Below are 25,242 nucleotides of genomic sequence, written 5' to 3'. Positions count from 1 at the left end.
TGCATGTGAACTAGTGTACGTTTAGGGAAGGTGAGTCAAAAGTGATAGTTGATGGAGATACGTAAAGGTGTGTGGAACAGGATGTACAACATTACACAGGATATGCACATATCTGCTTAACTACCTCTTCTTTCATGTGCAGCACTTCCTACCACTGTTTATAAATATTCATTGACAGGAAAACAATAAAGCACATTTTAATATAACGATTGCTATTTTGTTTTATCAGGTGGCCTGCTGATGAAACAGAACGCATGCTTTGGTTTTCTTCTCATGTTCCTTTCGGTTTCAAAAATAATAATGCATTTTAAGTATATGTAGGACTCTGCAAGAAAAAATTAAGAAACAATTAATAATGGCTTAATCAGTTTGTGAGGGCTGCTTTACCATGGTTCTTTGTGATTAGGGCTGACAAACCAGAACATTCTCCTAGTCCAAATTAAAGCCATTTTTATCAAACAGTCCAAGCTCTTTCCAAATAAAAATGTTGTAAAAAAAAAAAAAGCTGTATTGTGCTACATCACTACTACTAGCCTTACAAACCACAAGGAATTATAAACCAGACCTATGTTAAATGTTGCTTATAAATTCATATATGCTTAGATCTAGCTGAGGGTGTAAGAAGAGAAAAAAGCCTTTGCAGCAAATTTAGGATACTACCAATAAAATCTTTATCATGGAGTGTGTTCCCCCACCCATTCAAGCATTCTTTTTGAATCATTTTAAATGTTGTACATTATGTTTAGGGCTTCTGTACCAGCCCAAGTCAACAACAGCCCTTTAACAGTAAAGATCTGTGTCTCAAAAGATGCCCCAGTAGCTCCCCATCTACTTTTCTGCTGCACGTGCTCTGTGCTGCTGTCAGTTACTGAGCTTAGTGACCATCTCAAAATATACAGTACACATAGAATATAAGTGTCACAATATAAGGCTGATTAGTAATTAATACAATAATTACTACATGGCAGCAGAGAAACCAGTGCAACTAGCATCAAGATTTAAAAATAGACATGTAGCATCAGCTTATATTACAGGCCAACCTCATTTTCTGATTGATAATTTGTGACAACGCCTAAGCTTAGCTTCTCAACAGCTGCTCAGAGCCCACTGAGCATGTGAGTGTCCAAGATGGCGACCCCCTGTGACAAGTTTTAAGTTCTGGATAATTGCTGCTATTGAGAAGCTGAAACTTTACACTAATGCAACAGGTTCAGTAGTATATAGTATTGATTTTTAGGATTTAGCAATCCTTTAATAAAAAAATGATTTGGGGGCCCTGCATATCAATTTAATAGGAGAGCATTAAAGTACATTTTGTTCATATCAGCCCAGAGGTAGGTGTTACTTGTGCAATGTTCCTTTGTTGCAATGTTATTGGCAATTATACAAAGGACTAATATTTTGTTTAAATCTTCCCATTAGAGCATGTTGCAAGGATGTAAAGAATCATCAAAAGTTATATTGTCCTTTATGTTTCATGAAAGTAATGTAAATAAAAGACCAAAAACAAATTATTACCATTGATCCTATAATTTAAATAAAACAAACATATCCATTTCTACCTTAATTTGGTTTCATGTGTCTTGCACACTTTTTTTATCATTCACCAATGGCTAAACTTATGTCTTTTATCCAAGGAACAGAAAAATAATACATGTTGTAAAGACAAAAATGGACTGGAAACCTAGTATGTTTTGTAGAGAAGTTAAAGAACTCCTCTTATTTTACATCATGATACTTACCGTGTATGGTGCAGGGTTGAAGGTGCCAACACAAACACCAAACAAAAATATGTTAAACATTATTCTTTAAAGGTAGCCAGAATGATGATTATTTATCATTGTTCCTGAAAGAACCCTGTGGATGCCAGTTAGCAGGGTGAATTAACTAAGAAGTTGATTATTTCTCATATTTATGTTATCATGGCTGCAGCCTTGCTACAAATTGTGACCTGGTCATTGAATTTAATACCCAGGTGTTTTTAGTTATATTGAATGTTAAGTAGTTATTAGACAACACTGCTTGTGCCATTCAAAGATATTGCTTGAAAGCAAGCACTGATTTTCTTCTCCATTCAATACATCAAAACATACTTGCAGGACGTCTATGATATTGCATGTTCCTTCCACTATTTCCTACTACTTCTCCCTTGTTTATCCCCACAAATCCTCCCCTGGTGTGCCACTTTCTTCACGCCATTAACACATAGCATCAAATAAACTCTACAGAGTAAAAAGAAGGGATTGGTCTATAAGGCTCCTGATGCTTTCCATTAGTCAACTCTACAATAGAGCAGGACAAGGCCAAGGGCAACTCACAAAGGGGTACAAAGCAAAGAGACAGAGTGTCAGAAATTTAGAGGCCGTTCACCAAGAATGATGGATTGTGGGTGAGAGGATGCTCCATGCGGCACAGCCTCTGAATCATATGAAACCAAGCACTCAGTAACTCGCTCATTCTAAGGATATAACGGTCAGCTGAATGTCATTCTGAGACTTTGCTTCTCGTAGGGATCTTCACTTCAATCCCAGCCATTATCCTTGATCATGTGAGCTAATTCAATGATGTATTTTCCTTCTTTATACTTCTGGCTGCTTTCAAATGCATGTTCCTAATAAATTAAAAAGAATATGGCTAGTAATTGTTGCAAACAAAAAAAAAAAACCCAATATATGGTTTGATAGAGAAAGAATGAACTAGTTCAATATGTTGTTGTTATGGCTTATGCTCATCTTCACAAACTACAATATAAGTGTAAATATTTGAGGGTTCGCGTTAGGGGCAGATTTATTAAGGATCGAATGGTAAATTCAAATTCGAATTTTCAAAAAAAAAATTTGTGTCAAAACTCACAAATTCGAATTTATAAGCACCAACTCGAATGTAAATTTGAGCGTGAGATTTATCACAACTTGACCATGGAAACAGCTCTAATTCAAATATTCTTCACCTAAAACCTGGCAAATTTAAATTCATATTCGAATCGAATACGTTTTGCATTTTTGGGTCGTTTTTTCATAAATAACCTCTCATTCAAGCTGTGAGTAAATCTGAATTTATTGAAATAAAAAAATAAATTCACATCAGAAATTTGATCTTTGATAAATCTGCCCCTTAGTGTGTTAAATTTTCACTTTCCTCCATTACCCTTGTTTTGTTTGCCACCCATACTTTAGTTTCACCTACAATACCATATATAAACGTGTATACAATTGATGAATTCCACTTATAACAACATGTTGGAAACAAGCTAAAGGCACAGATCACTGGCCACCAATGTCTCTATGACTCTGCCCTAGTGAGTTGCCTCTGAATGCTTCATTGCATACTATTTATTCCCAGTGTTGGTAGCTGATACCTACATAACTATTTTTTTTTTTTAGATTCGAAAAGCATGTACTGCCACAGGCAGTTTATGAAGGTCTGGCAAGGAATGACTGCATATGTCCCCAGATATTTGTAGGTTGCTCATATGCTACTTAAATTGCTGTTTGGTACTGTAGGTGCAGTAACTCAAGGCAACTAATAAGATATATTTAAACAGGTGACCAGTTAATGCTTACTGCTGATTGGTTGCTATAGGTAACTAGACCCGAAGCAAACTTTTTATTACATAACCCTAATACTGTTTTAAATATGCATACTGCTAGATGATATAAAAGGTAAAAAATAGCTTAAATGTTACACAATACACAAGCCAAAATGGTTGACAGTATTACAGGAAATATGCTGCAAGGTAAGTTATGTACACTTTGATACATTAGCAAGTTCTTAGGTGCAATATACCTTTCTATTAAGAAGCATGCTTGACAAACAATGCTTACATATTTCCAGCCCAGTGTTGTTTTGCAGTTTTCACAGTATATGTCTGCCACCGCATGTAGCCCAGTAAGTAAAACACGTTCTTCTGCAGGCCCACAACCTACATTTACACTACATGTGGAAAGAAGACAGCTATGTATTAGCCAGTGTGAAATAATCAACTGCCAATATCCCTGGGAAAAATATCTGGAAACTGATATGATGATCATTAAAACTAAAATTGACTTCATAGGTGCATTTACTAACTGGCATCAGCACTGTATTTAGGTCTAATACCACCCTAGGCACCGGACCTGTGTACCCTTACCTTGAGGAAATGACATCACGCTTAACGGCTGTGCCATAAATTTGTTAAAGTGCTATGACCAGGCATTTTACAAAATATCAGTTCAAAGATGATTGCTGAACTCTTAAAGGGGTTGTTCACCTTTCAGTTAACTTTTATTATGATGTAAAAAGTGATATTTGCAACTGGTTTTTACTTTATATTATTTGTGGTTTTTGAATTATTTAGCAGTTTTCCTGTGTGCAATTTCAGCAATCCGGTTGCTAGGGTAATTTCATGCATTGATTTCAACAAGGGACTGGAATATGAATAGGAGAGGGCCTGAAAAGAAAGATGAGTAATACAAAGTAATAAAAAGTACCAATAACAACACATTTGTAGCATTTGTTTTTAGATGGGGTCAGTGACTCCCATTTGAAAGCTGGAAAGAGTGAGAAAAAGAAGGTAAATAATTCCAAAACTATAAAATAGAAAAAATGAAGACCAATTGGAAAGTTACTTAGAACTGACCATTCTATAAACACATAGGGGCACATTTACTATTGGTCGAATATCGAGGGTTAATTAACCATCAATATTCGACCGGCGAAGTAAAATCCTTCGACTTCGAATATCAAAGGATTTACCGCATTTCCTTCCTTCATACGATCGAAGGAAAAACCATTCGATCAAACGATTAAATCCTTCGAATCGAACGATTCGAAGGATTTTAATCCATCGATCGAACGATTTTTCTTTGATCAGAAAAAGCTAGGCCCCATAGGCTAACATTGGTGCTCCGTAGGTTTTAGGTGGCGAAGTAGGGGGTCGAAGTTTTTTTAAAGAGACAGTACTTCAAATGGTCGAATAGTCAAAAGATTTTTAGTTCGAATCGTTCGATTCGAACTGGAAGTCGTAGTCGAAGTAGCCAATTCGATAGTCGAAGTAGCCAAAAAAATACTTATAATATACATATTATATATTATATTTATAATTCTAATCCTTCACTCGAGTAAATGTGCCCCCTAGTAAAGAACTACATTCAACTGCTTAGAGCACTTGACATTGAGGCTTCCTGGTAGGGATTGCTAACTAAGAACATGTTGCCTGGAAGGCAGGAAAAGACTGGCTACTAGTGCACATGCTCCTTGTTGTCTTTGACACTCAGGGGCATATTTACTACTATATTGCAAATGAAGTATGTTTAGCATAAGTAAAACTTTGCCACAGCATCGAAAATTTACTAAATGGAAAGTACAAGTTTTGGTGATTTTGCATTTTGGCAAACTTTGCATTGGTGAAATTTCATCCACATTTCTCTACATTGAAGAATATTTTGGGATGTGTTGTGCCCCCTTATTCATAGATCCACTTGAGAAGTGCAAGCAGTCAGATGAAAACAGTATTTGGACCTGATCTTCCAGATGTTAGTGATCTGGAAAGCCCATCTGCCAGCAACATCATGACTAAGTTGTTTGCAGCAGGAAAGATATGTTAGGTTAGATGAAACTACTTATAAATGGATTCCTACCTACAAATACATTGAAATAAAAAGAATAAAGCATATTTTTAAGACATCAACATTGTGGCTTTGCAGGTTCTCCTTTAAAATCCAAGTAAGTGTTGAAAACATGGAAATGTGTTCGATACTCACACTGAGTTGAATAGATAAGCTCGACCTTGACTTCCTTGAAATGACTGCAAGAAAACAGAGACATATACTGTAAGATATCAAAAGCATATCTATATATGCTATATATCTACTATATATTATATAGGGTACATATCAATTTGGTATATGTAGGTTGAAAGTCCAAGAAAATTGGTGGCATTAGCTGAATGCTGACCTCACCTGTGAATGTCCTTTTTCCAGACTAGATTAGAGCAAGGTTTATATTTGTAGCATTACTCTCTAAAGCAGGCCTGTCCCACTAGGGGCTGTTGGCCTGATGTGTCCCTCCATAAAATTTTGGATAGCCCACAGTCTACTCAAGGGCTCTATAGATATCTATGACTGTCATCATCATTTTAATATGATCCAGCACTGTCCCACTGCATAATAGCTGAACAACACTCCTCTAAAATACATTGCAATGTGCGAATAACCCATTTGATCTAAAAATCTTATAGGTTTCCACACAATGTTACAGTTTCAATTTTGCTTAATTTGTATTAGTACTAAAATTCTTTATCTCTGTTTTTCATAGAAATAGTTATAAACTTTCAGAATAAAAGCGAATGACCCGAGACATTCAAAGCTCTTCATAACTCTGCCCCTCCCTACATCTCTGAACTCATCCCTAGATACTCACCCAACCGCTTAATACTCTCCTCTACTGACCTGCTCCTCAACGCTTCTCTCATTACCTCCTCACACACTCGCATTCAAGATTTTGCAAGGGCTGCACCCCTCCTCTGGAATTCTCTCCCCCAGTCTGTCTTTCTTCCAACCTTTCTGCTTTCAAAAGATCTCTTAAAACATACTTAGAGAAGCCCACCCTCACTCTGTTTAGCTACCAAATGCAATACCATATGCTACATCTCTTAAGCTTATTTCTGATCTTGCCCACTCCCACAACTTGTGTTTCATTCTTTTCCCCTTTAGATTGTAAGCTCTTTTGCACAGGGCCTCTCACCTTTTTTACTGGTACTGGTTGTTATGTATGTAACTCTGCATGTTATATGTATGTAATTCATGTGATTTCTTTTGTATAAGCACAAACATTTTACAGTACTGCACAATATGTTGGAACTCTAAAAATACATGTTAATACTCATAATAAAAAGTATTGATATATATCCAATACTGCTGTGCACCCGTCTACCCCCAGGAGACGACGACCCTGTTACCTCAAACGGTTACAATATATATATATTGATGACGGTCCTCTGTGGACTGAAACGCGTTGGTGTTATGCAATAAAAACTTTTATATTTTTTTGGAGCAGACATATGGCCGTGAGTGCTCTTTATTGCTAAATATAGATATCCCTTTGGATGAGCACCCGGTAGGCTGATCGATTGAATGGAGAGTGCCTATGGAAGCGGTGATTATATATATATATATATATATATATATATATATATATAGTCAATTTGTTGCACCGGCACTCACCATTAATCAATCGAATCCCGGGTGCTTCTTCAAAAGGGAGCATAAAGATACAGTCAAGAGCACTCACGGGTATAGTGAAAAAAGACTTTTTATTGGAGTGTTACAATCTATATATATATATATATATATATATATATATATATTGTAACTGTTTGAGGTAACAGGGTCGTCGTCTCCTGGGGGTAGACGGGTGCACAGCAGTATTGGAGTCCACGCAAAACAACACAAAACTGGCTGGTAATGTGCAACTGGCCGCAACCAGTTTTATTTGTCTGGTTGGCAGGAAGACATGAATCAAAACAAACAAAAATGAAAATAAAACCTTGCCTGTCCGGCACTAACTAAACAATTAGCTCCTAACTAACTATATGAGGATCTAACATCCAGCACCTAACCGAAAACAGTATTTGTGGCACAGCACGTACTCACATGAATCTGGCTCTCTCACAGGCCTGCACTGCCTGCTCTTTTCCCCAGGATTGAGAGAGAGAGACACACAATCCCTTCCCTACTCAGGTGTTGGGCAAACCCGGACTGTCCATCTGGAATCGGATCCCACTCAACACTCTCGTCTCCTTTTCCCGGCTATTACAGCTAGCCACAGACCCGTGAAAAAATGTACATTTACCTGGTTGCTTAAAAACAGTATGACAGAAATCTGGATTATTATTATTATTATTATTAACATGTATTTATATAGCACCAACATATTGCGTAGCACTGTAGAGTAAATGTGATTATTCAACTACATCACATGAATTACATACATAGAATATATGGAGTAACAAACATCACAATCAATACAGGTACAAAAAGGTGAGGAAGGCCCTATGCATAGGCATACAGTCTAAAGGGAAGGGAGTAATACACAAGGTGTGGGAGTGGGCAAGATCAAATTAAGTGGGTGAGAAATGTGGTATTGTATGTGGCGTTGCGTTTGGTAGTTAAGCAGAGTGAGGGTAGGCTTCTCGAAAGAAGTGCGTTTTCAGAGATTTCTTGAAAGCAGAAAGGTTGGGAGAAAGTCGGACAGACCGTGGGAGAGCGTTCCAGAGGAGGGGTGCAGCCCTTGCAAAGTCTTGAATGCGAGCATGTGAGGAGGTAATGAGAGAAGAGTTGAGTAGTAGGTCAGTAGAGGAGCGTAGTAAGCGAGTGGGTGAGTATATAGAGATGAGTTCAGAGATGTAGGGTGGGGCAGAGCTATGAAGTGCTTTGAAAGTCAGTGTCATTAATTTGAATTTGATTCTGAAAGGTAATGGAAGCCAGTGCAGGGATTGACAGAATGGTGAGGCACAGGAGGAGCGGTTGCTGAGGTGTATGAGCCTCACAGCAGTGTTCATTATGGACTGGAGAGGTGACAGTCTCTGGAGGGGCAGGCCAATTAAAAGAGAGTTACAGTAGTCTAGACGCGATATGATGAGAGAGTGAATAAGAATTTTGGCAGCGTCTTGGGTGATAAATGATCGTATTTTGGATATGTTCCTTAGGTGGAAGTGACATGATTTAATAAGTGACTGGATATGAGGAGTGAATGACAGGGCAGAATCTAGGATAACCCCAAGGCACCGGGCCTGGGTGTTAGTTGGAGGAAAGAGAACCATTTCAGTTTTAGAGAGGTTTAATTTAAGGTAGAGTTGCGACATCCAGGTAGAGATAGCGGACAGGCAGGAGGAGACGCGAGTTAGGAGTTCTGGGTTGAGATCAGGAGATGAGAGATAGATCTGAGTATCGTCAGCATAGAGGTGGTAGTGGAAACCATACGAATTTATTAATTTGCCAAGGGAGGAAGTATAGAGGGAGAATAGTAATGGTCCCAGGACAGAGCCTTGAGGAACTCCAACAGAAAGAGGTAGGGGAGAAGATGATACTCCATTGTAGGAGACACTGAAGGAACGATTGGTGATGTAAGAAGAGAACCAGGACAGGGCTGTGTCACGAAGGCCAAGCGACTGGAGGGACTGGAGGAGGAGAGGGTGATCTACAGTGTCAAATGCGGCTGAGAGATCAAGCAGTATTAGTAGTGAGAAATGATTGTTGGCTTTAGCGGTTAAAAGGTCATTAGTTAGTCGAGTCAGGGCAGTTTCCGTGGAGTGTTGTGGCTTAAAACCAGATTGTAGGGGGTCCAGCAGGTTATTGTCAGAGAGGAATGAGGTTAGTCGGTTGTAGACTAGGCGCTCAAGTAGTTTAGAGATGAAAGGTAGCAGAGAGATAGTTACATAGTTACATAGTTACATAGTTAAATTGGGTTGAAAAAAGACAAAGTCCATCAAGTTCAACCCCTCCAAATGAAAACCCAGCATCCATACACACACCCCTCCCTACTTTTAATTAAAATTCTATATACCCATACCTATATTAACTATAGAGTTTAGTATCACAATAGCCTTTAATATTATGTCTGTCCAAAAAATCATCCAAGCCATTCTTAAAGGCATTAACTGAATCAGCCATCACAACATCACCCGGCAGTGCATTCCACAACCTCACTGTCCTGACTGTGAAGAACCCTCTACGTTGCTTCAAATGAAAGTTCTTTTCTTCTAGTCTAAAGGGGTGGCCTCTGGTACGGTGATCCACTTTATGGGTAAAAAGGTCCCCTGCCATTTGTCTATAATGTCCTCTAATGTACTTGTAAAGTGTAATCATGTCCCCTCGCAAGCGCCTTTTTTCCAGAGAAAACAACCCCAACCTTGACAGTCTACCCTCATAATTTAAGTCTTCCGTCCCTCTAACCAATTTAGTTGCACGTCTCTGCACTCTCTCCAGCTCATTTATATCCCTCTTAAGGACTGGAGTCCAAAACTGAACTGCATACTCCAGATGAGGCCTTACCAGGGACCTATAAAGAGGCATAATTATGTTTTCATCCCTTGAGTTAATGCCCTTTTTTATGCAAGACAGAACTTTATTTGCTTTAGTAGTCACAGAATGACACTGCCCAGAATTAGACAACGTGTTATCTACAAAGACCCCTAGATCCTTTTCATTTAAGGAAACTCCCAACACATTGCCATTTAGTGTATAACTTGCATTTATATTATTTTTGCCAAAGTGCATAACCTTGCATTTATCAACATTGAACCTCATTTTCCAGTTTGCTGCCCAGTTTTCCAGTTTAGACAGATCACTTTGCAAAGTGGCAGCATCCTGCATGGAACCTATAGTTCTGCACAATTTAGTATCATCTGCAAAAATAGAAACAGTACTTTCAATGCCCACCTCCAGGTCATTAATAAACAAGTTGAAAAGCAAGGGACCTAGTACAGAGCCCTGCGGTACTCCACTAACAACACTGGTCCAATTAGAAAATGTTCCATTTACCACCACTCTTTGTAGTGTATCTTTTAGCCAGTTCTCTATCCAGGTACAAATACTATGTTCCAGGCCAACATTCCTTAATTTAACCAGTAACCTTTTGTGTGGCACTGTATCAAATGCTTTAGCAAAGTCTAAGTAAATCACATCCACTGCCATCCCAGAATCGAGGTCTCTACTTACATTCTCGTAAAAAGAAATTAAGTTAGTCTGGCAAGATCTATTACGCATAAAACCATGCTGGCACAAACTCATAGTATTATGATTTGCTATGAAGTCCAGTATCTTATCCTTTATTAACCCTTCGAAAAGCTTTCCTAATACTGACGTCAGACTAACTGGCCTATAGTTTTGAGGCTGAGAACGGGATCCTTTTTCGAATAGAGGCACCACATTAGCAATTCGCCAGTCTCTCGGCACTATGCCAGATCTCAATGAATCCTGAAAAATTAAGTAAAGAGGTTTGGCAATCACAGAGCTAAGCTCGCTAATTACCCTGGGATGAATACCATCTGGCCCTGGACCTTTGTTAATCTTAACATGTTCAAGTCTCTTTTGAATTTCTTCATGTGTGAACCATGCATCATTAGTTGTATTACTAGAATTGGGAGTGTTAAGAAGGAAACCTTCACTTACTGGTTCTTCATTTGTGTAGACAGATGAAAAATACGAGTTCAGAATCTGCGCTTTTATTTTGTTTTCATCAACCAGCTGACCCCCCTCTGATAGTAAGGGTCCCACCCCTTCCTGCTTCATTTTTTTACTATTGACATATTTAAAAAATAATTTTGGATTTTTTTTACTGCTTGCTGCAATATCCTTTTCTATAGCAATTTTAGCTTGCCTTATAGCTTCTTTGTCGGAAGGTTGTCAAGATTGGAGGGATCAAGAGAGGGTTTTTTCAGAATGGGGGTGACAAGAGCATGTTTTAGTTGAGAAGGAAACAGTCCAGTTGAGAGCGAAAGATTAAATAGGTGAGTTAAGGCTTTGATTAGACAAGGATTGGTATTGCGGAGAAGTTTTGAGGGAATTGGATCAAGCGGGCAGGTGGTAAGGTGAGAAGAGGCCAAAAGCTTTGAGACTTCCTCATCAGTGACAGGGGTGAAGGAGCACAGGAGAGACTGGGGAGTGTGGAGGGAGGGTGGTGGAAGTCTAGGGGGGTTGAGTAGTGTAATGTCCCTTGGCTTGGAAGAGGCTGGTGTTAAAGGAGCGCAGGGCCGATTTGTAGCTCCAAAAGTCTGATTCTGAACGGGATTTGCGCCAACGACGCTCAAGTGCACGTGAGTGTCTTTGGAGCGCTTTTGTATGAGCAGTATGCCAAGGTTGAAGTCGTTTGGGTCGAGAACGTTTAGTTTTTATAGGAGCAAGCTCATTTAGGGCAGTGGTGAGAGTACTATAGTAGACAGAGGTAGCCACATTAGGACATGAGATGGCTGAGATATTAGAGCGAAGAGAGTCAAAGGAAGAAGAGAGATGTGACACGTCTACAGCTTGCAAGTCACGGTAAGTACGTGTTTGGGGAATAGCAGGGGGTGAGGAGGGAGTTAGTGAGAGTTGAAATGTGAGCATATTGTGATCAGAGAGGGGAAATGGTGAGTTATTAAAATTGGTAGTTGAACAGAGTCTGGTAAATATGAGATCCAGAGCATTACCATTGGAGTGAGAGGGGGAGTCTGAGCACAAAGATAAGCCTAGGGAGGAGGTTAGTGAAAGAAGTTTAGAGACAGAAGAGTTGTTAATGTTGTTAACGGGTATATTAAAGTGATGATACATACACCCCTTCAAACTATTTCCCAGCATTTCTGTTACTATATATATATATATATATATATATATATATATATATATATATATATATATATAAAAGAAGTGTTTATATCAATTGCAGCCTTTTATAAAGACCCACACTACAGATGAAATCCACTTATTCTGTTTTCTTAAAAGCTTCCTGCCTTCTGAATTAAATGCAAGTAATAAAAGCACTCTTGAGAAGTTCAATGGCGTGTGTCTCCATTACCCTTAAATGTTCTGTAAAAGCATTTAGGTAGCAACACCCCTGAGAGAAGTTAATCACACACGCTGATTTAGTAGTGAGACTAACCCCTGGAGATTAGGGCTCTATTATTTGCCAAGAGTGAATATGCAGAAGGTGAACATATAGAAAAGAATACTTGTGTGAGGTTGACTCTGGGGAAAAATAGGGCAGAAAGCACTGACATACAGGAAAGGTCCACAATCTCCAACTGACAATTTATTGATATGTAATTTCCTTTCATATCTGTAGCTCCATAAATAATGGTTATTTCACTTAAATTATGCTTGGGAGAAACAAACTGAAGAATAAAAACTCTGTGCTTGTAGGTTGCAGACAGACCGATGAAATCATAATGACTGAAACCATCAGTCACTGGCAGCATGCCGGCCAACAGGGAATCAGCTGGCAAATGAGCAGAGAGGCTACAATACACATAGTGCTGTCTCATCTCCCAGAAAATGGAAACTGCAGTGAGTTCATCCCAGAAGCAAGTTTGCTGATGCTAGTGTATATTGATGTTAATGCCCCCCTTCTTGACAACAGTCCCATTTTACTGCTGTAGAAAATAGGGGGTTTCTAGGAATGGGGCATGGCTGGTCAGGCCAAAGTCATATACAGACTGGTTCACCTTCAAGTTAACTTTTAGTATGTTATAGAATGGCTAATTCTAAGCAACTGTTTCAGTTGGTCTTCATTATTTATTTTTTGAAATATTTGCCTTCTTCTTCTGAATCTTACCAGCTTTCAAATGGGGGTCCCTGATCCCATCTAAAAACAAATGCTCTGTAAGGCTACAAATGTATTGTTATTGGTACTTTTTATTAATCATATTTCTATTCGGACCCTCTCATATTCATATTCCAGTCTCTTATTCAAATCAATGCATGGTTGCTAGGGTCATTTGGAGCCTAGCAACCAGATTGCTGAAACTGCAAACTGGAGAGCAGCTGAATAAAAAGCTAAATAACTCAAAAACCACAAATAATAAAAAATGAAAACCAAGTGCAAATTGTCTCAGAATAGCACTGTCTACATCAAGGGTGTCCAAACTTTTGGCTTCCCTGGGCCACATTGGAAAAAGAAAAATCTTTTGGGGCCACACTCAAAATACACAGAAACACTAACGCTAGCTTTTGATGTATTTTATTGTAAAAGTAAAAGAAAAGAGGGTATCATAAAACTAGTGGGATTGTTGACATTGTGTTTGAGAAACTAATGTATCAATATCTGGTTCAATGGAAGTAGTTGCAATTCTCAGTGAATTCTCAAGGTGCTAATTAGATAATTTGGTTCTAATTTTACTCTTAGGGGGTTATTTATAAAAGTCCGAATTTATCTCAGTATTTTCTGCTACAAACTTCAATCAAATCTGGTCAGATTTTTTTGTGCTTATTTATTATTATATTTTCTCGAAATTTTGCTTTGTAGGAAAAAATCGGATTTTCAATATTTTTTCAGATTTTTCATCCGATTTTCACAATTTATTTGGATTTTTCACCCGACAACTCTCCTTTTTGCCTGAAAACTCTGAAAGTTTTGGGGTATTGCACGAAACTCATCAAAAAATCATTGAGACTTCTCCCATTGACATATTCAACCGGACTTTTCCTACCTCTGGGTTTAATAAATTCCAAAGAATCTGTGATTTTTTAAAAGTCTGATTTCATACAAAAATTCGAAGTTTAGTAATAACCCCCAAGTGTGTTCATTCTTGAAATAAGTTGCTCACAAATGTAGGTGCTGCATATATCCCTAGCATAGCGGGCAATGCCGCTGAAGAATACTTACTTGCCTTTGTAAGTAACCGAAACCTCACTTGTGAACCTCTTTTCCTGCTCTAAAAAGCCACACACCGCACATCCAATGTAAAATTTAAACCACACATGCATACAATTAGCGAATGCGTACATACGCGCTCTGTGCGTGACATTGCAACATGACGTTTCCTGGATTGGCGGAAGTTCAAGATGGGCTGCATTCATATCCATCCTGGGCCGCATGCGGCGCCTTGGGCCGAAGGTTGGACACCCCTGGTCTACATCATACTAAAAGTTAATTTAAAGGTATGGGATCCATTATCCAGAAAGCTCTGAATTACGGGAAGCCCATCCTCCATAGGCTCCATTTTATCCAAATAATCCACATTTTTAAAAATGATTTCCTTTTTCTCTGTAACAATAAAACAGTACCTTGTACTTGATTCCAACTAAGATGTAATTAATACTTATTGGAGGCAAACACAGGCTATTGGGGTATTTAATGATTAAATGATTTTCTAGTAGACTAAAGGTATAAAGATCTGTTATACAGAATACCTCAGGCCCTGAGCATTCTGGACAACAGGTCCCATACCTGTACTATTAGGTACTTTTACTGAGGCTCTCATTTACCACTAGAACATTACCTTATAGTAAATTACAATGCTTCCTTGATATAGGTACAGGTATACAGGTATGGGATCCATTATTTGGAAACCCACTATCCAGAAAGCTCTGAATTATGGGAAGGCCATGTGCTATAGACTCCATTTTAGCCAAAGAATTCAAATTTGTAAGAATGCTTTCCCTTTTCCCTGTAATAATAAAACAGTACCTTGTACTTGATCCAAACAAAGATATAATTAATCCTTTTTAAAAACAAAACAAGCCATTAGGTATATTTAATATTTAAATGTTTTTTTTGTAGACTTACGGTATTAAGTTCCAAATTTCGGAAAAATCCATTATCCAGAAAGCCCCAGGCCCCAACCAGTACCACCAAACACGAAAAAGACATTTAAGTACAGTAAATATAATTTGCAGCACATAAGGGTGGGTACTACACAGAGGGGCACTCTGCAACATTTTTTAGAACATAATTGTTCTAACTGTATTAAGTTATTGTCCTTTTGAGAATCAATTTTGTTTGATACTGTTATCTTTTATTCTGCTTATATTTAAGTAAATGAATTCCTTTATTTTACTAACAATAACAGAATTTCTATTCCTATGGTAACCTACTATGTGCCTTTGGAAGTTTTACTTTTGGTTTAGAATTAGGTAAATTGATTTCTGACAGAATCAGTAGCAGGCAGGCACCAAGTCTCCTTATAGTCACATGCAGTCTCTGATCACATGTTGAGAGCTTGTGTGCACTGCTGAAGGCTGCTGTGGCTGACCACATTGCAGGTGAAATTGGCCCAGAAATGTGCAAGCAAGCAAAGCTTTGATTGTTTTATTAGTTGATAAAATACAGCTCCTTATATGAAAAACGTGGGAATATAAAACTCCAAAAAATATTTAAAACCGGCAGTTCTAAAAATTATACAGAATTTTTGAAAGTGGAGTAAATGGTTTTCAAATGGTTGAACTGGCCCTCCTAGAGGGGATATTCTTGAATATATTTTGGATATCCCTATAACTATAGCAGGGCGATACATGTCTGGACACCAAATCTGAAGACCGCTTGAGAGCTCCCACATAACTGAAGCAGCTATCAAAACAAGCCTTCATAAGGCAATGGACACGCCAGTCATTACTGGGCAACAACTGCCTTCAAAGCACTATTCACCAAAGCCTAAAATGGGAGGCTACACCTGCGTGTGTAATGCTAACTTGGGATAGGCTGACCAAAAGTAGTTAATGTAAAGCTAGTGATTAGAGCATGGGTTACATGTGACTCAAACACTTGAGGCTAGGGCCTTTGCTAAGTGGAAGATTTCAGGAATGGTGTAGTATTACTACAACTCTCAGGCTACTGTGCAGTAAAAATAGGAATAATGGTCACCAGGAGGTTCTTATGGTGAAACAAAGGAGTAACAAGTTTATTTGTTCTAGATAAGTGACCCACAGGTTTACTTACAGTCATGAGCAGCGCCGTTTCTGGGGAAGGAGGCGGCTCCTGCAATGCCGCCCCCCGCACTGACTTACCTGTCGGCGAGGGGAGGCAGGAACACGATTGCGGAGAGCGCAATTGCGCTCTCTCGCAATAGCGCAGCCGAATTTCCGGTTTAAAAACCGGAAATTCGGCTCTTAAAGGTGCAGGAGCGGCTTTTTGCCGCCCCTGGAATCCTGTCTGGCGCTGCCGCCTGAGGCGAGCGGCTCAGCTCGCCTCATTGGCGGAGCGCCCCTGGTCATGAGGTATATGCAAGTAGTATTAGCAGAGCTTAGACAGGTTGGATTGCACAGCTGAGGAATGTGACTCCCATAAGGCATTGTAATTGAGTAGTAATAAGGAATCCCAGGCAGATGTACCTTGAAGTGGCCTGCATCCCACCCAGTTGAGGGTCAGGGAGAAGGATTCGAAGCCTGATGCCCTATCCACTGCAGTCCCTTCACTAAAGGCAATCTAGGAGCCTTGGGAAGCTACTCCCTGCTACAGATCCTTGATGGACCACAAAGCTGCTCTTGCTATCTGTACTCTCTAACTTAGTTAGACTCTCCTAGAGAGTCTATGACTGATATAACCTGTATTTAACTAACCTTGTTCACAGGGTTCCCTGGTCCCGACTCAAACACTAGAGGTACTGGTCCCTCTAGGCCGGGCAATGGCTTTACTGGGCCTTGGTGTACCCAGGCTCAATGGGAACAAGAACAACCAGTTGATCAGGACACCAGCAGTTAATGAGGAAGGTCCACCCCTTTCCAAACACTATATTGAAGTGTGGTAGGAAGTGGTCATTACACCTCTTGGCCAATAACTGGACAGGTGAATATAACACTAGATACATGGACTTTTGCCCAGCAACTAGGGAAAAGGAGGCAGGGTAGGGAATTGAAGCCATAGGAGCATATTAACCCTATGGGTCCCTACATGTGTGTCAATGCCAGTTTATGTGTGTGTATCTATGTCTGTGTGTAAAATTAACTGTTAGTGTTAATGTGTGTAAGGGCAGCTGTGTTTTAGAATGTCTTACAAACTGTGTGTGTTATAGAGACTATAATGAACCTGTGTATAGCTGTGTAACTACATTCATTATTCAATCTTATAGATATGGTTGGGCTGTGAGTTTTGCCTACAGTTCCTTGTCCCATTACTCCATTGAATCCCCCACCTATACATGGCCTCACTCTATTCCCTCTCCTCTTTTACCCTTTCCTTTCTGATTCTGCTGAGTTACCCCCACACTCACCTCTCTGTCTCTAATAACCCTCTGCCCTCACCCCTGTCTCCTGCTCCTGTCCTGTATCCACCTAATCGTTTCTTTTTGGATGACTCTTATCTTTTAACCCTTCTGCCACTCTGGGAACAAAGCAGCTTTCCTCTATTGAAACAGAATGTATAAACATAGATTCTATACTAGTGACATTTCCTTGGGCACAACCTCTTCCTGCTGTTATTCTACTTTATGTACAGTAGAACTCCCATTTTATTTTTTTCAGGGGGACCAGAAGACCTGGTGTAAAGTCAGGGAAATGTATTATGCATTAAATATATTGGCGGGACCACAAAAAATGGTATTACATATGGAAAAACTTAAAATTAGGGTAAGAAAAATGGAGGCTTCACTGTATATATCTAGAGGGAATAACATTCTACAAGCCACTGGCTAGTAATTGTGTTAAGCAGTTGTTGTCACTAATAGAATGGCAATGCTATACATGTGCAACAGTCACTACTTTATATATTTATAGAAAAGCTGTTAGGTTTGTGTGTAAACCAAAATATGGGTACAAGTAATTTGTGTAATATGTTTTCTTCCTAGCCCCCCCCTGGAAAATTTTCTACTGACGCCCATGGCAGTAGAGGAACCTTCTTTGGGAAAATTGTTTATCCTCTGCAACATACTTATTCCTTGCAGAGTTAATATAAAATGGACCATGGTATTATTTGTCACAAAATGGCATTAGGCGTCACTAAAGCTTAGTTTATATGAGTCAGTTATAGCTAACAGAAGAATGTAAAGAGAGCCTGTTTTAAATACATGGCAGATCTTTGGAATGAGTGATTATAATCTCTGCTTCATGCATTTGGCAAATACAGCTAAAATGGATTTATATTTCAGTTTAAAAACCTCACCAGGCCCTTAGTACACCTGTCCATATTGCTGCAGGGTTAGTTTTGTCTGTACATTCATCAGCAAAACATACTTCTGAATTCTGAATATGAACAAACTGTGTAGTGCCTTCAAGTAAAATGTTACCACTGAATGGAGTCATTTATTATTTAGGACATTTTTCCAAGGAAATACAAAATGAACCCTTGTTCTGTGGCTACATTAACTGTTGATTCCTCCACATTCCACCCTCAGATGTTAGACAATAAATGTGTTTCTTGGAAGTCTGTTTCCTAAGGGGGAACATACATTTGTTTGTGTTTAAGATCAAAACCATATTTTTCTGCTGAGTGATTTATATAGAGAAAAGTGAAACACATTTTCCCTGCACCATATAATCTCACTTTATTATTTTTTTTTCACTAAATATAATGTTCACTCTTTGAAGTAACCAAAATATAGGTCTCATTTACTACTGCTACAGAAGCAATTGCTGGAGCTCTAAGAAGATACAGAATTGGAAAAAATGTGTTGCCCTCCTAAAGATTTTTTGGGCGGTCATAGCCCCATACTCCTCAAAGGGGTGGCCAGGACTAGCCACAATCAAATGAAGGTGATGGTACTACTGGGCTAGCTATGAATAAATCCAAACCAAAGGAGAAAAAAACAGAACCAGTACATAGTATTCAGACCATAGATACAAATTATCTATATTTATTAACAACAAAGTACATTGGCTTGACCATAAGTATAAAAAACATCACGCTATCACCATAAAACCACGTGTTTTAGCTGCATGACCCAGGATGATACAGGTATGGGACCTGCTATCCAGAATGCCCGGGACCATGGATTTCCGGATAACGGATCTTTCCGTAATTTGGATCTTCATACTTTACGGCAGAGACACACGTAGAGATTTGGGGGGGATTTAGTCGCCTGGCGACAAATCACCTCTTCTTCAGGTGACTAATCTCCCTGAGCTGCCTTTTCACTGGCTAGAATTTAAATCGCCGGCAGGGTTGGCACTCAAAGCGCTTTGTTTTCCAAAGTCGCCCACAGTTTCCTTGTGAGGCAACTTCGGGCAACTTCGAAAAACTAAGCACTCCGAGTGCTGGCGATTTAGATTCTAGCCGGCGGGAAGGCAGTTTGGGGAGATAAGTTGCCCCAAGAAAAGGCGATTTGTCGCTATATCTTGGTTTGGATCAAGTACAAGGCACTGTCTTATTATTACAGAGAAAAAGGAAATCATTTTTAAAACATTTGGATTATTTGGATCAAATGGAGTCTATGGGAGACTTTCCATAATTCGGAGCTTTCTGGATAATGGGTTTCCAGATAACGGATCCCATATCTGTACCTGAATTCATGCAAAAATATGCACTATTAATGACATCACTAGCAGAGAGATTAAATTCTAAATTGAAAAAAAAGGTACAGAATTGGGCACTCTAAGTACATGTACATGAGGCAACTACGCTTGTACCAGTGTCAGGTACATCTCACACAGAGTGTCCAATACTTCATTATTATTATTAATTATTAATTCCTATAGCAATATGGCAGATGCAAAATTACAGTTCCTTTAAATCTGTATAATAAATTAGAGAATAGAAGATTTGAAATGGATTTGCCATTAAATCCCCCAAACTAACTAAGGCATTATAAACATTTACAAATGGATTATTGGGTGGATACTGCACAATTACCTTCATCTAAAGTTCATTTTTGCTGTTTCTTTTTCTTTATTAATCAATGAAAAGATCAATGACGTAATCTGGCAGTCAGATGTAACTGAAGGGAAAAAAAAACCCTCTAAATGAGGCTGAATATAGCAAGTCCCTAGAACTAGCTGTATGCCAGTAGTAAGCATTTCACTGTAATTAACTGTATCTCGAAGAGTCATGCCCATAAATCACCATTTATTTCAGCCATGGCATAGAATTGTAATTTTCTGGAAATTTCATGTATTAAAAGAGGTTTAACTGTGTGGTCAGAGGAGTAGTCAAAACACACCCAAACAAATATTGTACCAAGCTGATCTCCAGAGGCACAGATCTCCCCAGTTAAAAGCTCCGATCACCTTGAGCTGGTACAGACCCCTTTAGTTCTCCTTCATGTAAGACAATATGATGCACATCAGTCCATGGTTTGAACTTTTTTTTTTTTAAATCAGTTGGGGTAGATAGATACTTATACAAGATTAGCTGCAAGAAGATGTGCCCCACACAATACTGATATTTGAGAGGGGAGTTTATCTTCCATGGCTGTTTTTGAATCTAGTAGTGGCAAGATTTAATTGACATTAAGGGGCAGATTCACTAAGGGTCGAATTTCGAAGTAAAAAATACTTCGAAATTCGACCCTCGAATTGAAATCCTTCGACTTCGAATATCGAAGTCGAAGGATTTAGCGCTAATCCTTCGATCGAACGATCGAAGGATTTTTCGTTCGATCGAACGATTAAATCCTTCGAATCGAACGATTCGAAGGATTTTAATCCAACGATCGAACGAAAATCCTTCGATCAAAAAAAGGTTAGCAAGCCTATGGGGACCTTCCCCATAGGCTAACATTGACTTCGGTAGCTTTTAGCTGCCGAAGTAGGGGGTCGAAGTTTTTTTTAAAGGGCAAGTACTTCGACTATCAAACGGTCGAATTGTCGAACGATTTTTACTTCGAATCGTTCGATTTCGTTCGATTTCGATCGAATTCGAACGAATTTAACCAATTCGATGGTCGAAGTACCCAAAAAATACTTCGAAATTCGAAGTATTTTTCATTCGAATCCTTCACTCGAGCTTAGTGAATCTGCCCCTAAGAGAAGCCAGACTGTGCTTGCCAGTATTTGTAGAGTGGAACTGATGGAAACAGTCTAAAACGAGATCCTGTCTGGCCACTGTTTTTTCCATATTCATTTTCCATATTCTCTTACACATGGACTTTTTTGTGTGCAATGTTTACAGTTGCATTTTTTGCGTTTGTTTTTCATTGAGTCTTTTTAAATGCAACATGCTGCATTTTTTGAGCTTGCCGCGCACAGAATACAACAGCACAGGAGCCTGAGTTTGAATCTCACAAAAACTTGCTCGGTTACATTTTTAACAGAACTCAAATGCATTAGATGCCTTTATGCTTGCTTTTATAAGCAAAAAAATAAATAAACACCCATGTTTAAGAGCCATTTTGATGGTTTGTAGCAGCTTGGGACTATGATGCCTTATGGTGGGATGAAGTTTATTATTTAATGGCCAACTGCACCTGATTTCAAGGCAAATGGGCCTATTTCTATTCTTTAAAATGTCCAGCTGCATAGAAGTATTAAGATAATTTAATTCTCAGTATCTACTTTTACCTTATAATGTACAGTTATAGATGCTTAGACAGACAGTTGTATTGCTCTAACTGTGACCATTGAGCAAATCATATATGGTAGGCTGGAAACATTATGCTTCCTTTTTATTTTTTGTTTTTCTGTGACATAAAGGCTCAATGAAAAGGTATCCCCGAAAGCCATTTTTCAAAGGGTAGCGATTATGGTGTTGGAGGAGTGGTTGCCAGGATATTCAAACAGAAGGCATCATTTGTGACCTTGTCTCTCTGCAAATATGACCTTGCTGACAGAATGATGTATATAAGTGTCTATTACAGCTTCTGTGGAGCATATACAGTGGTAATGAAGAGCCTAGATACACACTTTTTCCCCGAGAAATTGGTGGCGGCCAGCAGGTTTTCTTTAAAAGCTGCTGGAAAGTGTATGCTCTCATTTAGATATAGCGATGTCTAGCAGTGTATTACAGTGTATCTGAGAGTTCCAGGGAGTAGGTGATGGATGGGTGTCTGTATTTTGGTACAATTTTGGTGGGATCTGCAGAGATATTGTTTAGCTCTGAATCTGAATTATAATAGGCAGTAAAATATGTCTGTAATACAATTGCACACCGTACAACTTATTAAACTTTTTATATGGTGATCCAGTTGAAGGGATCATACTTCACTACTTTTTTCATAGACATAACTGATTCCACAGGTTGAAATTTAACCATGATACTTGAACAAACCACTACCCCCCCCCCCTTAGGCTTACAGGGTCATGTCATCCCTTTAAAGGAGAACTAAAGTCTAACTAAAGAAGTAGCTAGAAATGTTGTACATTATGACTCAGGCTTCTGTATCAGCCCAAGGCAACCACAGCCCTTCAGCAGGGATGATCTGTGTCTCAAAAGATGCCCCAGTAGCTCCCCATCTTCTTTTCTGCTGATTCACTGCACATGCTCTGTGCTGATGTCACTTACTGAGCTTAGGGACCCACTCACAATATACAGTACACTTAGAATTGTCACAATATAATGCTAATTAGTAATTAAAGGGCATGTAAAGGCAAAAAAATAAAATCCCATTTTTACTTTCTTTAATGAAAAAGAAACCTATCTCCAATATACTTTGATTAAAAAATGTGTACCATTTTTATAAGAAACCCGACTGTGTGCAGTGAAATTCTCCCTTCATTTACTGCTGTGGATAGGAATTGTCAGATGGTCCCCAACTGCTGAGTAGGGAAACAATCATACTTATGAACAGCAGGGGGAGCCCCCGCCTTACTTACAGCCATGCAGAACTCAAGCAGCTTTGTTTATGACGATCCCTAAGCAGCCCAGACCACACTGAACATGTGCACTTAAGTCTTAGTCTTGCAAATATGTTTAACTAAGTTACAAGATGGTGACCCCCGGTAGCCAACTTTATAAGCATAAATTATTTGTTTGATTAGGCTTGTGGTGCAGTAAGTTCATGTTTATATTTAGTATACAAAATACAGCATTTCTAACCTTATTCTATTTTAGATTTTACATGCCATTTAATACAAATAATTACTACATGGTAGCACAGACACCAGTGCAATTAGCATCAGAATTTAATAATCAGCCCTGTAGCATCAGCTTATATTACAGACAAACCTCATTTTCTGCTGGATAATTTGTGACGACCCCTAAGCTTAGCTTCTCAACAGCTGCTCAGAGCCCACTGAGCATGTGAGTGTCACAGACACTTTACAAGATGATGACCCCCTGTGACAAGTTTAAAGTCCTGGATCATTTCTGCTATTGACAAGCTGAAATTTTAGGCTGGTGCAATAAGTTCACTATATAAAATATGACATTTTTAGCCACATTCATTTTACAATATCCTGAAATCGATATTACAGATAGGTCAGCCCCTGAACTGAATTTGGTTGCTTTCAGAGAAACAGAGCAAGTGAAGCAATACTGTCACACCCCTTCAATATCAGGGCTGACACTCTTCAACAAATCTAATAGCCACATATCCCCAAAAAATATATTGGTGCTGGAACAATTTTAAGTGAAGGGTAAAAGAAAATGTAAATAGCTTTTAAAAGAACCTTGAATGAAAGAGCTAATAGAAAGTATCCTAAAACGGATTTACTTTGGCATCAATAAAATCTCAAGGTACTTTGCGAGCACCCTTGTCATCATTCATAAGTAATACTACGTGCCATTAAACTGCACAGGCAGATTAAATCATCCAGGTTTATAGCATGGACGTAGATGGAAAATCCTTAGCCTCACCATTGTTAATCTGTCTGAGTAGCATACTGTATGTCTGGGAAATACTGTAGGTCAACAAAGTTAAAATTCAGGGCCATGGGGAAGCAGTTGTGAAAGTCATTATGTACTGTCCTCAAAGCATAATTTGGGGCTGGTAGGCACTGCTCATCATCAATAGCAGCTTTCTCCAGTGCTCCAAGGAACTGTCAAAATATGACAATCATTAAGTGCCCTGTTCCCAATCAATCAGTGTATTGCCAACCAAACTGGCCATGGCTTGAGTACCAATGTGTTTATAAACAGTTCCCTCCGTTATATTTCTATTCTGTAACCTATGTTTATTTAATTATGGGAAAGAACTATGCAACATGCTGGTCCTACTGTATATAAGTAAATGAAGGTGATGGCTCTGAACCCAACCTGAACTTCTACCTGTTTCAATACTCCATATTAACACTAACACCATATTAACAGATTCTACTATTCTTGCATCAGGATTGCAGTCACATCACAAACTAACTATTTTTAGTCAATGCAGAATTAAATCATGGCATTTATCCAGGAGTATTTTCATGGATTGCTCAATATATATTAAAGGGAGTTTGTGATGTACACTTTAGAACATGTAAAACATGTAACTATAGACCTAAATGGTAACCCCAGTTGTATAACGGTAGCCATACATGCATCAGTATACCTAGACTGCACCAGGCCCCCTGCAAAACAACTCCAAAGGTGCCAACAAGCATTTCAACTTTTCAGGTGCCTGCCCATCCCCCCCAGCCTCCTGCCCATCCTTCTTCATTCCCTTTCTCTCTCCCTGTGGATGCCCTCTTGCCCACACACCCTCTGGCCAAGTCCAGCCCTCCCGACAATGGGGTATCTTCCTCTATAGTAATCAGACACAGGGAGGCCTATTTACTAAAATAAAACTCAACCTTTTTCTCACTCTATTAAAAAAAAAAAAAAAAAGGATTAGACCAAATTCCCAAACCTGAATTCCCTTAATTAACCAATATAAAAATATACGACAAAAATCATGCAACAATCCGAATAGTGCAACTTTTTCAATTCAACGCTCGAATCGTACAACTTTTTCAAGTTATCGGGACAACTCAAATTTATCAACTTATCAACAAAAACCAGAGCAAA

The 25,242-nt window shown here is 38.8% G+C and overlaps 1 protein-coding gene across 3 annotated transcripts in view; it reads right to left on the bottom strand.

Moving 5' to 3' along the window:
- Positions 1–1,098: 1,098 nt before the first annotated feature.
- The window catches only part of LOC108709603 (protein yippee-like 2), a 48,979-nt gene continuing 24,835 nt past the window's right edge, over positions 1,099–25,242 (bottom strand). For all 3 annotated transcript variants that reach the window (XM_041584085.1, XM_018249597.2, XM_041584086.1), the window contains 3 exons: positions 5,742–5,785; positions 3,825–3,933; positions 1,099–2,611 (listed from right to left, as the gene is read on the bottom strand). In XM_041584085.1, the coding sequence (XP_041440019.1) occupies positions 2,522–2,611; positions 3,825–3,933; positions 5,742–5,785 (243 nt within the window). In that variant the 3' untranslated portion in view covers positions 1,099–2,521. The remainder of the gene's footprint in view (positions 2,612–3,824; positions 3,934–5,741; positions 5,786–25,242) is intronic.

Source organism: Xenopus laevis, chromosome 2S (assembly GCF_017654675.1).
Source record: "Xenopus laevis strain J_2021 chromosome 2S, Xenopus_laevis_v10.1, whole genome shotgun sequence".
Classification (NCBI taxonomy): Eukaryota; Metazoa; Chordata; class Amphibia; order Anura; family Pipidae; genus Xenopus; species Xenopus laevis.
This window is presented reverse-complemented; position numbering and strand designations above follow the sequence as displayed.